General features: G+C 47.4%; 1 protein-coding gene across 1 annotated transcript; it reads right to left on the bottom strand.

The window, feature by feature from the left end:
* Window positions 1–8,216: 8,216 nt before the first annotated feature.
* Ccr9 (C-C motif chemokine receptor 9) lies at window positions 8,217–11,664 on the bottom strand. The gene is made up of 2 exons (XM_076856631.2): window positions 11,644–11,664; window positions 8,217–9,296 (listed from the first exon to the last, which is right to left on the bottom strand). The coding sequence occupies exons 1-2, from the start codon at window positions 11,662–11,664 to the stop codon at window positions 8,217–8,219; spliced, it is 1,101 nt and encodes a 366-aa protein (XP_076712746.2).
* Between the last annotated feature and the right edge of the window lie 1,970 nt (window positions 11,665–13,634).

Here is a 13,634-nt window from a genome sequence, read left to right as displayed (position 1 = left end):
GAGTACACAAAAACTGGAAAGACACCACATGTTCACGGATTTTTAAAAATTGCTATTGTTGAAATGTGCATGCTACCCAGAGCAGTCTGAAGCCAACAGAACAAAATCGGAGGCATCACACTACCTGACTTTGAAATAGACTGCAAGCAGAACATGGTAGCTCATGTCCGTAGTCCCAGCTATCCAGGAGGCTGAGTCAGGAGGATCACTTGAGCCTAGGAGTTTGGGACCAGTCTGGGCAACATAGCAAAATCTCCTTTTCTAACAAAAATCCCAAACAAACAAAAACAAAGCAATAAGCCAGGTGTGGTGGAGCATGCCTCTATTTCCAGCAACTTGAGAGGCTGAAGCAGGAGGATCATAAATTTAAGGCCAGGCTCTGCAATTTAGTGAGACCCTGTCTCAAAATAAAAAAAATAAATAAATAAAAAGGACTGGGAATGTAACTCAGGAGTAAAACACCCTGGGTTCAATCCCCAGTATCAAAAACAAAAAAGAAATAGTAAGCAAAACAGCATGATACTTGCATAAAACAGACACAATGGTACAGAATAGAGAACCAAGAAATAAATGAATGCATTTATAACCAGTTGGTTTTGGACATGGGCACCAAGAATACACATTGGGGAAAGGAAGTGTCTCCTATAAATGGTGCTGAGAAAACTGGATATCTAGCTGTGGAAGAGTGAAACTACAGCCTTATTTCTCACCATCTACAAAAATGGACAAGGACTTAATATCTGGTACAGTTGGGGGGCCTTCCTACATTCACTAAGGGGGTTACCTACTTAGCAGAAGCAGAAGTCTCTACAGCATGAAACCGTGAAGGGAGGGCCTGGCAGGAAGCCACAGTGGCCAGGGTTCCTCTTCCCCAGCTGAGGGGCAGGCCACATGGGGCCAATTGTCCTCCCGCCATAGGGCATGTGTGACAGGAGAACTATACCCAGATTCCATGGTCTGAATTGACCATTGGAAGTAAGAGCTTGGGCTCCAGATGGGGAGAAAATGTAACAGAACATCCAGCCCTGGTACCAGAACAACATGAATTCAACTCCTGGTTTCACTACCTACTCACTGTGGTTTGGAGCAAGTGAATTAGCCACTCTGTGCCTCAGCATGGGGAAGCCATTAATGTTAAGAAAGATGTCCACTTTGTCTAATCTCTGCTCTCCTTGTCTCTTTTCCTTCTCTTTCCAAACTTGTCAGCTAGGCAGTTGGGGAACTGAGAGGCAAGGATCAGTGGAAGGCAGGCGAACTCATGTTTGGAGCAGGCTGTGGTGGTGTTATAACTACCCCAGTATCATTTGACCTCTTCCCACAAGAGGTGGAGTTCACAGCCCCACACCACCACCACCACTGGCTTGTGACTGGTCTGACCAATAAAGAAGAGCAGAAGTGACACTTTGTGGCTCCTGGGACATACAACTTCCCCCCTGGTTCCCTTGAGACCCTTACTCTGGGGATGCCGGCTACCATATAAGAACTGTGAATTCCATAAGAACTCCATACAGGGGAGGCCAAGGGCCAGGCCCGATTTAGCAGCCAGTGTCAACTGCTGGTCCCACAGCCTGACCCTCCCAGGCAAGCCCTCAGGAGACCACAGCAGCATGACAAACCCCAGGCTAGACATGCCTCACTGAGAACTTTTTGCTTTGTTGAGCAAAATAAAATGGGTATTGTTTTATAGCAGTTTTTTAGAAACAGTAACTAAGACACAGCAAATTGAGTACAAACAAGTTCTTACAATTATGTCCTTCATTTGTGAGTGAAAGACAGTCAATAAAAGGATGTCAACCCTCCCACCAAAAAATGGTGCTTTGTGTTTTGTTGGATTTCTCCACATACTTCATCCTGGCAAACCCTACACAAGTTTTATCTGCACATTCTCATCCCACATCCTCTCTTTCCATTTATTTGCACCTCAACCAGACAACTCTGTCTTGATTATGTTCCAGAATGTTCACTGCCAGCCTCCGCCCTCTCCTGACCTCAGCACCTCCCATGTTGGCTGACCACCCTCTCAGATTTGCATCACCAGCCAGGACCTTACTAAGAAGCCTGCAGTGGGACAGTGTGGCCCTGAAGGGGACCTTCCCAGCTGTAGGGGCACAGCAGTGGGTGGTGGCCCAACCCCTCAGCATGCCAGAGAATCTAACCCAAAGCTGTATCCTGGGTGGGACTGTGTGGTGGCCCACTCTCACATTTGTGAGAGGGGAGCTGGGCAAGGTAGAGGCAGGGGACAGGGCAGGGCAAGGAGAAGAGCCAACATCAGGAATTCCACAGCCCAGATGTCTGCTGGGGCCGGGGCCATGTTCTTGGGCCTCTGCCGTGCGCACACACACACACACACACACACACACACACACTCAGTGGGACCTGTGGCTCCTTCAGAGAGCACCTGAGGCTCCACAGCTGTGTGCATCTGCAGAAGAGCCTGGGAGAGGGAGCAGGCAGGAGGAGCCTTCTTGATTCTATAAGGATGGGGAACTCGTCCTTTGCTAGTTGATGCACAGGGTGCACTCAGCAGGACCTTGGCCATCCCACACCACAGTTCAGAGTTTGCATGAAGTGGTGTGTGAGGGGAGCGGGCCAAGCCCATGCCTGTCTGCCTTCCCAGCCCCCGAGCCTCAGCACAAAGAGTGGCTTGCAAAAGGTGGACCCTCCAAGGCAGGCCTGGTTTGTTGACCACAGGAGGCAGCAGAATGCACAAAACCAAGGCCCAAGGGCCAGACACCTCCAGGTCCATGTCCTAGCCTTGCCCATTACTAACTGCATGGCCTCTGGCTAGTTTCCTTGCACTGCCAAGACTCAGCTGCTCCATCTGTGAAGCAGGGCACCTCTCATGGGCAGCACTCTCCACCTGGCATAGCTCAAAGCTGCAGCAGCTGATGACTGTGATTCCCCGCGGGGGACGGAGACCATGCCTGTGCAGTTGGTGGCTAAGGACAATATCTGCATGACTGGCTCATGAGAAGTGGGGACATGTTTGGCCTCTGCAGAGGAATCCTGGGACAAGTATCCACCCTCACTACACCCAGTGTTCTTCCCCACTGGACCTGAAGCGAGTTCTTTCACTGGACGCCCCTGTTGTGGGCCGACTTCTCCAGAAGCAGGTGCCAAGGTGAAGTGGGATGGGGGCGCATATAAGATGGGAGGAATGAATGCCAAGGGGCTGAGCGGAGCAGGAGTTCAAACTGCAGTGAAGGCTCCAAAGCAGGACAAAGCCTCTGTCAGCTGGCAGGAAGCCCTGGAGCAGATTTTGCCTGTCACAGTGCCCTGTCAGCTGAGATGGTTTCACTATCCTGCCTCACAGGCATGGGAAGCAGGTGGCTCAGGGAGGAGCTGGCTTTAGGCAGGACAGCTCTGTGGGGGAGGCAGGCCCTGCAGGAACTGGAGGCTGAAAAGTGTGCAGGCAAAGCTCCCTACATATGCCCTTCTGAAGCATATTCATCTCATCAGAGGGGTTTTTACTTAGCTTCATTGCAAATGGTGGACCCTCCAAGGCAGGGCTGGCTTGTCTGATCACATGAAGCAGCAGAATGCACAAAATCAAGGCCCAAGGGCCAAACACCTCCAGGTCCATGTCCTAGCCTAGCCATGAGCAGTGAAATGCATAGCAAGGTCACAAGTGTTCTTTAAATTACTTTAGGGTCTTCTTTGAACTATTTTCAAAGTGGCTGAGAAAGCAAAGGGTGGTAGTTAATTTGAAGAAAACAAATAGAAGCAAAGAAGATAATGGGAAAGAATATGTCAAAAGAAAAGGATGCATGGGACCAACTCTTGACAGGGTCATTAGGTTTGTGTGAAGCTAGGAATTATGGCTATAGGTGTCTCTGTGTACCTGGAAAGAAAGATTCCTTTAGTAGCACAGGCATATGCACTAAGGTAACTTCTGACCAGCTACTGACCCCAGTGCCCACATTAACATGGGATTGACTTATAGATGAAGCCCCCTAAATAGGATGACCGCCACGACAGTTCTGGAGAAGACCAACTAGGTAAAAAACTCCTCCACCCAAGGTGAAGAACAAAGAGTACGGACGGTGGTCCCCAGGTCATAAATTTGGGGATATCATTGTGTCCTTTGTCTCCCCTGCTGGGAGATGGAGAGAGAGAGCTCTCTGCTTAGGACTCACTCTGCTTTTACTTTATTTTCACCTCCCTTTCACTTAGAATAAAGTTCCTTCCCATGGCTTTTGGTGTCTGATTTTAAATTTTCTTTTGTCGGAACACAAGAACAGAGGTTTGGAGTTTTAGCTCCCTGCTTTCCTGGGACAGTGGTACCAAAATTGACTATGTACAAATAATTGTATCTGGAGTGGAGAGGAGCTCAGAGCACTCAAGAGTCACAGTGACCCACCTTTTTTAGACTTTATAATATAAAATTGAAAGACCTCAAATGGGCCAAACTGTTCCTACCACACACAAATACCTTGTGGGTGGTAGGGAAGGCAGTGTTTAACACAGGGACCAGAGCAGGGCCACCCACAAAGCCACTTGTCCAAGAGTCGATATGGAGAGGCTCCCTGGCTGTTCTAGCAAGGCAGCCCTGTTGAGGCTCACCCTGGGAACAGTCTAGAAACCAACTGATAAGCCATACATCAGCACCGATGTTACCCAGGGGGTGTTGCCCTCCAGAGCCTTCAATACCATCCCACAAGACGTGGGTCCATAGGGCACTGGGCTTTTCCCTATTGCTGGAATGTAAATGTCTTGTGGGGAGGACAATCATAAGTCCCCTATCGCCTTGATGAGCTTTATATAAATGTTGCTGAATGAATGGATGATGGTTGGATGTGTATTCTGAAGGTCTAATAGTCCAAAAAGGTCAGATCGCTAATCATCCAAGCTGCCTACTTCAAAGCAATGTGCCCTATTCATATATGTATAGACTTAAAGTTACTTTTATTCAAATTATGTTTTTCATTAAAAAACTAACCTCTCTTAAAAGATGAAAACATGTCATATTTCATTCGGTCAAAACTAGGAAGTTTTCTCTAATTTATAGAGTTGCAATAAAACATAGTTATATACTAAATGCCTCCTTTGTCTTCATTTAAGAAAAATAGTCATGCAGCATAGTTCTAAGAAGTGTTGAGTGTTGAATTCAGCTTCCTCGTGGATTTCCTCCTGTTGACTCTCCCAAAATTTTATTTCATCATTAACCTGTTACAAAATCAAGTTTAATTAGAATGTAAAATCCAAATGTATGCTGTCGTTTTTATCAATCCTATTTATGCAACCATTTAAAAAGGAGGGCACTTTTCAACAAAGAATATTTAAAATCTTTAAAACATGTCGCAGTCGCAGCATATCTTTAATCCTACACTGAAGCCAGGTTAGGACTGGGACAGTCTAATAGTGACATCCGGGTCCTAGAAGAAGTTCTTGGAGCTAGGCATGGTTGCTGTGCCTGAGGGGCAAGACCAGGCTCCTGCTTCTTATTTGTTGCCATGTCTCTGGTCTTACAAACCCCAGGGGGAATCGTGGCGCCCCTGGCATTTTTTACCAACTAATGACATTAACCAAATTCTTATTTATCTTAAAATCCCCACTATGTCTTCATCACAGTAACCTGTAGGGAACCCTAGACCACAAGTGTGGATTGAACAAAATGGTCATGGGTCCCTTTTCCTCTTTCCATCTCTCCCCCACCCTCAGCACCCCGGGCCCCATGACAGGGTGTTAGAACCTCAGTGCTGAAGAGGCACAGAAGGGCCAAGCCAACCTTCTCTGGTTCTGCCCACTTTACCATGCAGTGTTATCCAGGTATGGCTTGTGTTTCTTATTTATTCTTCCAAGTTCCTGGAAAGGGCACACCTGGATCTTCTCCTGGGAAAGATGGTTGGTTGCATGGATGGCTGTAACCTTAATTTGACCTTGGAAAAGCCATCCTCCCTTTGGAAGTGGTGCCTGTTGTCCTGGGGCTGATGTGGATGTGCTGGTCCCAGGCCAACGCTTCCTTACCACTAACTGCCCACGCACAGGCAGCCGGTGGATGGGTGAGAGTGGCCATCGTACCCCGCTCGTCCTTCCAAACTCTGCTCTCTCTATTTCACATGCTTTGGACATAGGCGGGCAGAAGAAGGATAATATGGCAAAATCCATTGATTTCATGTCCCCTTCTGGGAGGGAATGGTGTCAGCACTGAAATCGCAGCTGTCTACAGCGCACTGGGGAGGTCAGACGCTTCCCCTGGAGAAAGTGGCAAAGTCGGGTGGTTTGTGGCGCTATTTATTCCAACAGTCCTCCTTGGAAACCACATCTGACTAACGGGGGGGGGGGGGGGGGGGGGAGGGGGGGGGAAATTCGGGAAGTGAGTTTGGCCAGAGGAGAGAGAAAAACTGTTCAGTCAAGATGGTTTTAAGGTACTTGGAGATTTTATTTCCTCGCCTAATCCCTTCTCTTGACGACCATTATATGTCTATTTGCCCTTTGACTATACACACTTAATAGATTGAGACAGGCTAAAGCAAGTAATGAATATCTTAAAGACATTAAAAAACACTTTTTCAGTATGTACAATGTTTTCAAATGTGATAAATTTGTCAAATAGTGAAAAGAAAGACACAAAAGAAAAGTGAGTTAGCCGGGTGCTGTGGTGCACGCCTGTATTCCAGCAGCTCCTGAGGCGGAGGCAGGAGAATTGAGAGTTCAAAGCCACCCTCCGCAACAGGTAGGTGTTAACAACTCAGTGAGACCCTGTCTCTTAAAATACAAAATAGAGCTGGGGATGTGGCTTAGTGGTCTGCTGGGAGCCATCAGCCAAGTAGGTATGACAAATTCCTTGCCAGCTTACTCCCATGCTGTCTAGTGGAAGGACTTCTGAAAGGTGACCTTGCTCAAGGACCAGGGCAGGATCCGTGTTTAGGGTGTTCCCCCTTTAGAATAGGGCAGTTTAGCATAATAGGAGATTAGGGTGTTCCCCCTTTAGAATAGGGCGTATCCTGCTGCTGAGTTCCTCTTGAGTGCTTAGGGTCAGACAGTATATTTGGGAGACAGAAGCCCATGCGGAGTGGATTTGGGCAGAGAACGTGGATTCCCCCAGAGAGTGTTTGTAGACGGCCGGTGTGAGTTCGGGAATAAAGAATTGCTGTTTGAATCTACAAGCTGTGTGGAGACTCGTGATTTGTGCCCAGCCAGAGACTGCGGCAGTGGTCCAGTGCCCCTGAGTTCAATCCCCTGTACATACCCCCCAAAAGTGAGTTATATTACACATCTTTCAGCCTAATCTCCAAAGTTGAAAGCTTTTTAAACATTGGCTCTATGGAATGAGAAAAGGAGATGCATCCCAGAGGCAGAATCCCTTCCAGTAGCCTCAAGGAAGAGGACCAAAGGACCAAAGAGCCAGCCCATCTGATAGGGAGCAGACAGGGAGCAGTCAGGGTGGACCAACCTCAGTGCCACTCAGCTGAGAGAGGCTGCCACCAAGCCAGGGCTGGTGCCCACTAATCCAGACTGTCAATCTCCCTGTCAGGGTATCAGTGGACCAGCTGAATCCTCACCCACATCAACCCCAAGGTGAGTCACAGAACCTCCCTCAGGTCACATAAATGACTTAGAAGCCAACAGACTCCCGGTGGTGTGGCCAGTTGTCCAGGAGGCTCACTGCTCATCCTGCAGACAAATTTCGAAACAGGAACAAGGACCCCTACACACACTACCACCCCCGGCCCAGAAGGGATCAAGGAGACCAGGGGAGAATTAGGTCTGAGATTGTTTGGAAAGAGTCAAGATCAAAAATCTGTAAGATGTGACCCGGGTGTTTGGCCCAAAACCAGGGAGGAAATTTCCCAAAGATGGGAGCTTTCGTGAAACCTCCTGCCGTTGTGGACTGTGGTAGGGGGCAGTGCTCCTGGGTCCCCTTTTGGAAGTCACAACAATTCACAGAGCCCTGGAAAATCCAGCACCTGCTCCAGAGGCCAAGGACATGAATGTCCAGTCAAGTGCAAAGCCAGGGTGGGCCTCACTTCTGGTCACTAATCTTCCCCTGAAAACTGCAGTGATCACAGATGAGGGTCAGTCAGTGGCCTTCTTGAATGGTCAGTTTTGAAAACTCTGTTTGGGGAAATATATTCAGTTTGAATTCCTTTCTGAGATTTTTTTTTTTTTTTTCTCGTTTCCATTTTACCCTTTGGTTTCTCCCTGGCCCCCTCGGTGGGTAAACTGTGTCTCCTTACTTCCAAAAGGACCATCTGCTTCAGAGAGAGGCGCCCTCACAGGGAGCTGGTGGTGTCCAGCAAATTCGATAACAGTTTCAAGCTTCCCTCTCTCCTCGTGAACGAAACCCACTGGGCCTGGCTAATGCAACCCAAGTTCTTCAGGGTTTTCACAAGATCCCGGCGGAATCTCTCCCCCACGAAAACGTAGAGAACGGGGTTCAGGCAGCTGTGGAAGAAGGCCATGACCTGGGTGACCTGGAAGCAGATGTCGATGTTGGTGGAGATGGCACAGTTGGAAATGAACCTGGTGTAGGCATCTACGGTCTGCACCAACAGAATGCAGTTGTAGGGGAACTGAGATAAGACAAAGACCGTAAGGACAGTGACGGTCACCCTGAGGGCCTTGTGCTTGGACGACTTCTTGGCTTGCATCAGGGTGTGGATGATAATGGTGTAGCAGCAAACCATGACCACAAAGGGCAAGAAGAACCCCAGGATGACCTTCAGGGTCAAGACGGTTAACTTCAGTCTGATGCTGTCGTCCCTAGGGTAGACCATGGTGCAGATGGTGAGGTCAGATTCCCTCTGGACCTGGCTGTACAGGATTTCCGGGATGCAGAGCGCTGCTGCCACCACCCAGATGCTCAAGCAAACCATCTTGCTGTACAGAAGCCTTGTCCGCCGCCAGGTCTGGGCTTTAGTGGCCTGGGTAACGGCGATGTATCTGTCCACGCTGATGCACATGATCAGCAACACGCAGCTGTAGAAGTTCATCTTGTACATGCCGTTGACGACCTTGCACATGACGGTCTGGAATTTCCACTGGTCAACAGCGGCGATGGCCCAGAAGGGAAGAGTCATGAGAAAGAGAAGGTCAGCAATCGCCAAATTCAAAAGGAACGTGTCGGTCATGGTCTTCACCCTGGTGCAGTACCAGTAGACGAGGACGACCAGGCTGTTGCCCAAGGTGCCCACGATGAACACCAGCCAGTACAGGGGAGGGAGGAAGTGGCTCGCAAACTGCCTGACGTTGTTTTTCTTACAGAAGAGTTCGGTGAAGTTGAAGTTCATGTAGTCGTCCACGGACGATGTGGACTCGTAGCTGTAGTCGTCAGACATGTTAGGAATAAGGATCTGCAGGAGGACACAGATGGCATTAGGTTAAGCACCATCTTTTGGACGTCCCGTCTGATGGCAGAGGTGAGGACCACTTGGCCTTTCCAATGCCAAAAAAAATCTCTGATAAGGCAAAAACATAAGAAAGCAGAAACACTATGGTTTGGATATGATGGGTGTCCCCCAAGGGTTCATATGTGGGAATATGGGACCCCAATATGGTGGTGCTGGTGTTCTGGAACCTTTAAGAGGTGGAGTCTAGTGAAAGGTGATTAGATCATGGGGCTGTCGCCTTCAGAACAGATTATTGTAGTTCTCCTGAGACCCTCGTTAATTCCTGCTGGTTAATAGCAGCAGGTTGTTAGGAAAAGAGTAAGCCTTGTCCCTGGATCCCTCTTGCTTCCTGTCTTGCTGTGTAACCATTCATTCCCTCTGCCATGTGCCGCCACCATGAGGCCATCTGCCATGATGTGAGGTAGTCAGAAGGCCTTCATCCGGAGCTGAACCAATGGGACATACAGCCTCCAAAACTGTAAACCAAATAAACTCCTTTTCTTTATATATTACCCAGCACCCAGTATTTTGTTATAGCAACAGAAAACTGACCAATACAGGTTGTGACATTTCTTCATCAAATGTTTATTGAGCACCCACAGTGGGTTATTGTGCCCGGTGCTGAAGATACATTGGTAGGTAAGTCAGGCATGGTCCCCACTCTCATGGAACTTGCCTTATTCATGAAAGATAAGCAAAGCTTTATAGGGTGCATGACAAATGCCCTGATTGGGTAGGAAAGAGTGAATCAAGACCACTGACAGGGCATCATCCAACTGTGTGAATGATTGTGATAGTGTAATTGTCCCTTCTCCCACCTACTCCACTTCACCCCCACCACACACGCAAAAGAGAGGTCAGCAGGGGGCCTTAAATGTATGTGGGTCACAGCACTCTGTTTCCTCAAAGTTCCAGAAGCACCAACACACACACCTTCAACACCCGCATGTACGCAGATATACACAGTCATTTTCTCTCAACTGCACACACACACACAGCATCATGACCAGCTATATAATTTTCAGGGCCCCTCATTTAAAAATTATTTAAGAATTTCTAGGCAGCAAGCATTAAATCAAGTAAACAATACGTCTAAGCACATGGCCCCTGTGTGACCACATGGGTCACATGCCCAGAAAGCTGGCTCTGACACATACATGTACACACATGATACATACGTGTTTCTGCACACGTCCATGTGTATAAACAAACCTGCCCTCATGCTCACACCCATGTGTATGCACCTATGCACATGTCAATATGTACATACAAATGCCCATGTCTGGACATATTTGCACTTTACACTTTCTCATTACACTTTCTGTGTGTTCCTGGCCCAGATGCCATTCTGGGGAAAAGGAAATAAGGGTTGGAGTGGAGACTGGCAGATGTCTGCCACCAAAGCACTCCATTCCCACACCTGAGATAGTGATAAATCCAGTGAGACCTGGGTTTCCGGGCCTCTGACATCTGCCCATGGAGTGCAACACGGTGCAGCCTCAAAGGCTCCTCCAGTTTGCTGAAGACCTTGAACCTTCACTCAACTCTCCCAGCCTCGGTTTCCTCATCTGTAAACAGGGCTCTGCCTTTCCTGTGAGGTTGAAGGCTTGTGGGGCACTGGGTGGTGATGGGCACAGGATGAACCCAGAAAGGTGGCCACAGTGTGTCATGGCTACTTTTGATCCAATGCAGGAGCCAGGGCCACAGAGGTGCCCCTGCCCTCCCTTTATCTGCTGCTGGACTCCTCTGACCATGGATGGTCATCAGTGGGGTACATTTTTCTTGAATGAGGTCACCTTTCAGAGTTTGGCTATTTTCCAAGATTCCAAATGAGAAAACTAAGTGATTGACAGTCCGAGAAGCACTCTTGGCTCTGCTGCCTCAACCTAGCTGTTTCCTGAGCCTCATCTTCCTCATGCAAGAAATACCACTAATGTGCCCACCACGGAACTTTCTAGAACAAATGCAGCAGATTCTCCCTTGCTCTCCTTTGGTCTGAGTTTCCGAATGGATACATGGAAATAAGCCCATCCTACTTCAAGATTATAAAAATCCTTAGCTATTAATAAAAGCTAAAAATCAACTTTTCCCCTGTCTTCACAACATACCCACCAAACCTGATTCTCTGTGTGTGCAAAAACCCTCCATGCTGGACAACCACCTGGCAGGATGGTGGGCATTGCTGGACAGAGAATTTACTCTAGGAAACCGCACAAGGAAACCTTTTACCCACTGCAGACTCCTTCCCACATCCTCAGAAAAGAAAGACCAGGGTGCAATTCGAGGCTCCTTTTGGCCTGGCTGTACTCACTGTGAATTCCGTGGGAGTCATGATGGGTCACGTCAAGCCTCCGTCTGGAAAGAGAGGACCAAAATCAAAAGGAGGACTGGCTTGTAAATGTGCAATAGCAATCAAACACCAGTCATGGAGATTGGATACTGGATCTGTTCATGCTCATGGACAAAAGACTCCAAGTAACAGAGTTTATGTTACCTTAATACCAGGTCAAAAATATTCTAGATTTCAGGACCACCTCAGTTGAAAAGAGAAATGAAAGAAACCTCTTTTGAAGCTGTCGTTTACATCTTTGATCCTGACAGTCGCCTGATACTGGTATTTGCTTTCTTTTACTGTTTAAGTGTCAACAGTAACGAACACATCTGCTATCCATGAATGAGAAACCACCGGTGATGGCTCACATTTTCCAGCCCGTTCTTTTTACATGACTTCCTTTGCTCAATTCAACTTCTCTGTCAGGTCCTGTTTGGCTCAATGGCTCCCCCACCCCCACACTCCCTATTCTGTCAATTAGGAGACTCACTAAAGACATCAGAGAATCAAGAGCTTCGTTTTCATCAAGGAAGGGATCTACCCCTGCACCAGGTCTTGCCTTTTACACTCCTGATGAGCATACTTAAAAAAAAAAAAAGTGTCCCATGCCACACTCCAAGGTTCTAGAAGAAAATTTTCTTCTGCATAAAAACCCAACCCTAAACTGTGGCTTCTTTTCCACAGCAAAGCCACAGCCCATTCTGCTTTTCTGAAAGTATATACAGGATGGCACAACCACTTTGGAAAACGGTCTATTTCTTAAAAAGTTAAATGTGCACTTACCATGTGATCCAGCCACCCCACTCCCAAGTCTTTACCTAAGAAAAATGCAAGTGTATGTCCTCAAAACACCATGACAGTCTTATTTGTAATAACCAGGAACTAGGAACAGCCCCTATGTCCGTGGAGTAGTCAACCGTGGGCTATCCACCACCAGAATAAGGAATTGAGTCACACACAGCAAATGTGGATGAATCTCAAAATAATTATGCTAAGGAGGCCAGACCCGCAAAAGTACATGCTAGATGATTCTACTTCTGTAAAACTCTAGAGATGCAAACTAATCCACAGTGATTCCCTGGCTAGAGAAGGGAAGGGTGAGGGACAGCAAGAGGACAGACAGGTCCTGAGGGGCGTGAGGGACCCTCCAGGGGGACGGTGAACATGGTCTCTGGGTGCAGCCACCCAGCGGGACACATTCTGCACTTTAAATATGTGCAGTTCACTGTATTGCACCTCCGTAAAGCTGTTAAAAGTGAAAAGGAAAATAATTCTCATTCTGGTTCACCGCACTAATCAGTCGCCTCTGACTGTCAGCAGCAGCTGGGGGAGGCAGCCAGGACTTCCTCCTCAGCAGCACCCTGCGCTTGATCCCAGAACTGAGGGAGCCCCATGAATTTGTGCTTTTTTTTTTTTTTAAAGTAGATTAAATCAGATAGTAGGATAGGTAGAGTGATTAGATGATAGATCAATAAAATGATGATAGAATGATAGACAATAAATAAGTAGAATAGATAATTAAAAGGGTTGATGAATGGGCCAATAGATACATAGATACACAGAATGATGAGTGACTAATAAATAGATGATAGATGGTGGCTACAAACATACATAGATTATAAGTAGATACACGGAATAGATGGTAGAGAGATGTAATGATAGGCAGGCTTGAAGGATGGATGGATAGGTGATAGATAGACAGATAGTCTGTTCCCATATGTATTTCCTGGCTCTTTCTGCCTAAAGGATCTAAAAACAAGGATCTAAAACAGTAAAATGAGCACCTAGTATACTCTGATCTTGGTTTCTAAATATCTTTATCCAACAAAAATAATCAAGGCTCCTTGGAGAAATGTCTGGTTCAAAATTTGGGACAGGAAAGCTCCCAGGTGAGCCTGGAGCAGCTTTTTGCCCCAGAAAAAAAAGGTCATGCTCAAAGGACCACGAGGACTTGTCAAAGGACATAGCCA

The sequence above is a fragment of the Callospermophilus lateralis genome, chromosome 1 (assembly GCF_048772815.1).
Source record: "Callospermophilus lateralis isolate mCalLat2 chromosome 1, mCalLat2.hap1, whole genome shotgun sequence".
In the NCBI taxonomy this organism is placed as follows: domain Eukaryota; kingdom Metazoa; phylum Chordata; class Mammalia; order Rodentia; family Sciuridae; genus Callospermophilus; species Callospermophilus lateralis.
The sequence above is the reverse complement of the archived record's forward strand: the minus strand, read 5'-3'. Positions and strand labels throughout refer to the sequence as shown.

Excerpts from the sequence above, each read along its gene's own strand:
- Ccr9 (XM_076856631.2), bottom strand. The coding sequence starts at position 11,664 with ATGACTCCCACGGAATTCACA. Across the intron at positions 9,297-11,643 it reads TGACTCCCACGGAATTCACA|ATCCTTATTCCTAACATGTC; the intron begins GTGAGTACAGCC and ends GTCCTCCTGCAG.